Source organism: Seriola lalandi, unplaced genomic scaffold (genome assembly GCF_002814215.2).
Source record: "Seriola lalandi dorsalis isolate HSWRI2012SDOR001 ecotype SW California unplaced genomic scaffold, Sedor1 jcf7180002053646, whole genome shotgun sequence".
NCBI classification, from domain to species: Eukaryota; Metazoa; Chordata; class Actinopteri; order Carangiformes; family Carangidae; genus Seriola; species Seriola lalandi.
Genome location: NW_019524199.1, coordinates 26,635 through 27,217, shown reverse-complemented (window position 1 = coordinate 27,217; position 583 = coordinate 26,635). Strand labels below are relative to the sequence as shown.

General features: G+C 42.4%; 1 protein-coding gene across 1 annotated transcript in view; it reads right to left on the bottom strand.

Moving 5' to 3' along the window:
• LOC111651451 (phosphatidylinositol 3-kinase regulatory subunit alpha-like) overlaps window positions 1–583 on the bottom strand; it is a gene marked incomplete at its 3' end in the record, with an annotated part of 19,374 nt that overhangs the window by 5,692 nt on the left and 13,099 nt on the right. The window contains exon 8 of the mRNA XM_023401392.2: window positions 19–124. Coding sequence (XP_023257160.1) covers window positions 19–124 — 106 coding nt within the window. The remainder of the gene's footprint in view (window positions 1–18; window positions 125–583) is intronic.

Genomic DNA, 583 nt, shown 5'->3' with positions numbered 1-583 from the left:
TCTGTGTGTGTGTGTTACCTGGAAATGTCTCCCCAGTACCACTCGGCGTCCTGCAGAGCCATACTGTTGTTAAAACTACTGGAAGCTGCAGGAGTCGACGACTTCACTGGTTTAGGAGGTAAAGCTGAAAAGACACAATCAGACAGAGAGAGGAAGTAAATTAGCATTAGCATCGGCTGCTTAATGCGAACCTGAAAACTGTTTTCAATTCTCCACATTTAATCGTTCTAATAAAATCTGTGGAGGCACCGATACATTGGCCAATAATAAGAGCATGTCACAGATTTAAAGCTCCATGTTTCTTCTTCTTCTGTGTTTTAAGTGTTGATCCATCAGAAGATATAAAAACCATCTCAGTGTAGTTTTACTGAGCCTCTCTTCTGATTTAAAATAAATAAAAATAAAGCAGATTTCAGGTAAAAACACCCAGAGAAACCAAATCCTGCAAGGTTTGGATGGTGGGTCCAGGTGGGCGGGGCTTGGTGACTGCTTTGTTGTGACATCACAAAGTTCCAGAAGTCCTGACGGCTGGTTTTAAGGCTCAGTTTCTGAATACAGGCTGTGTGCATTTCTCTGTGGACTG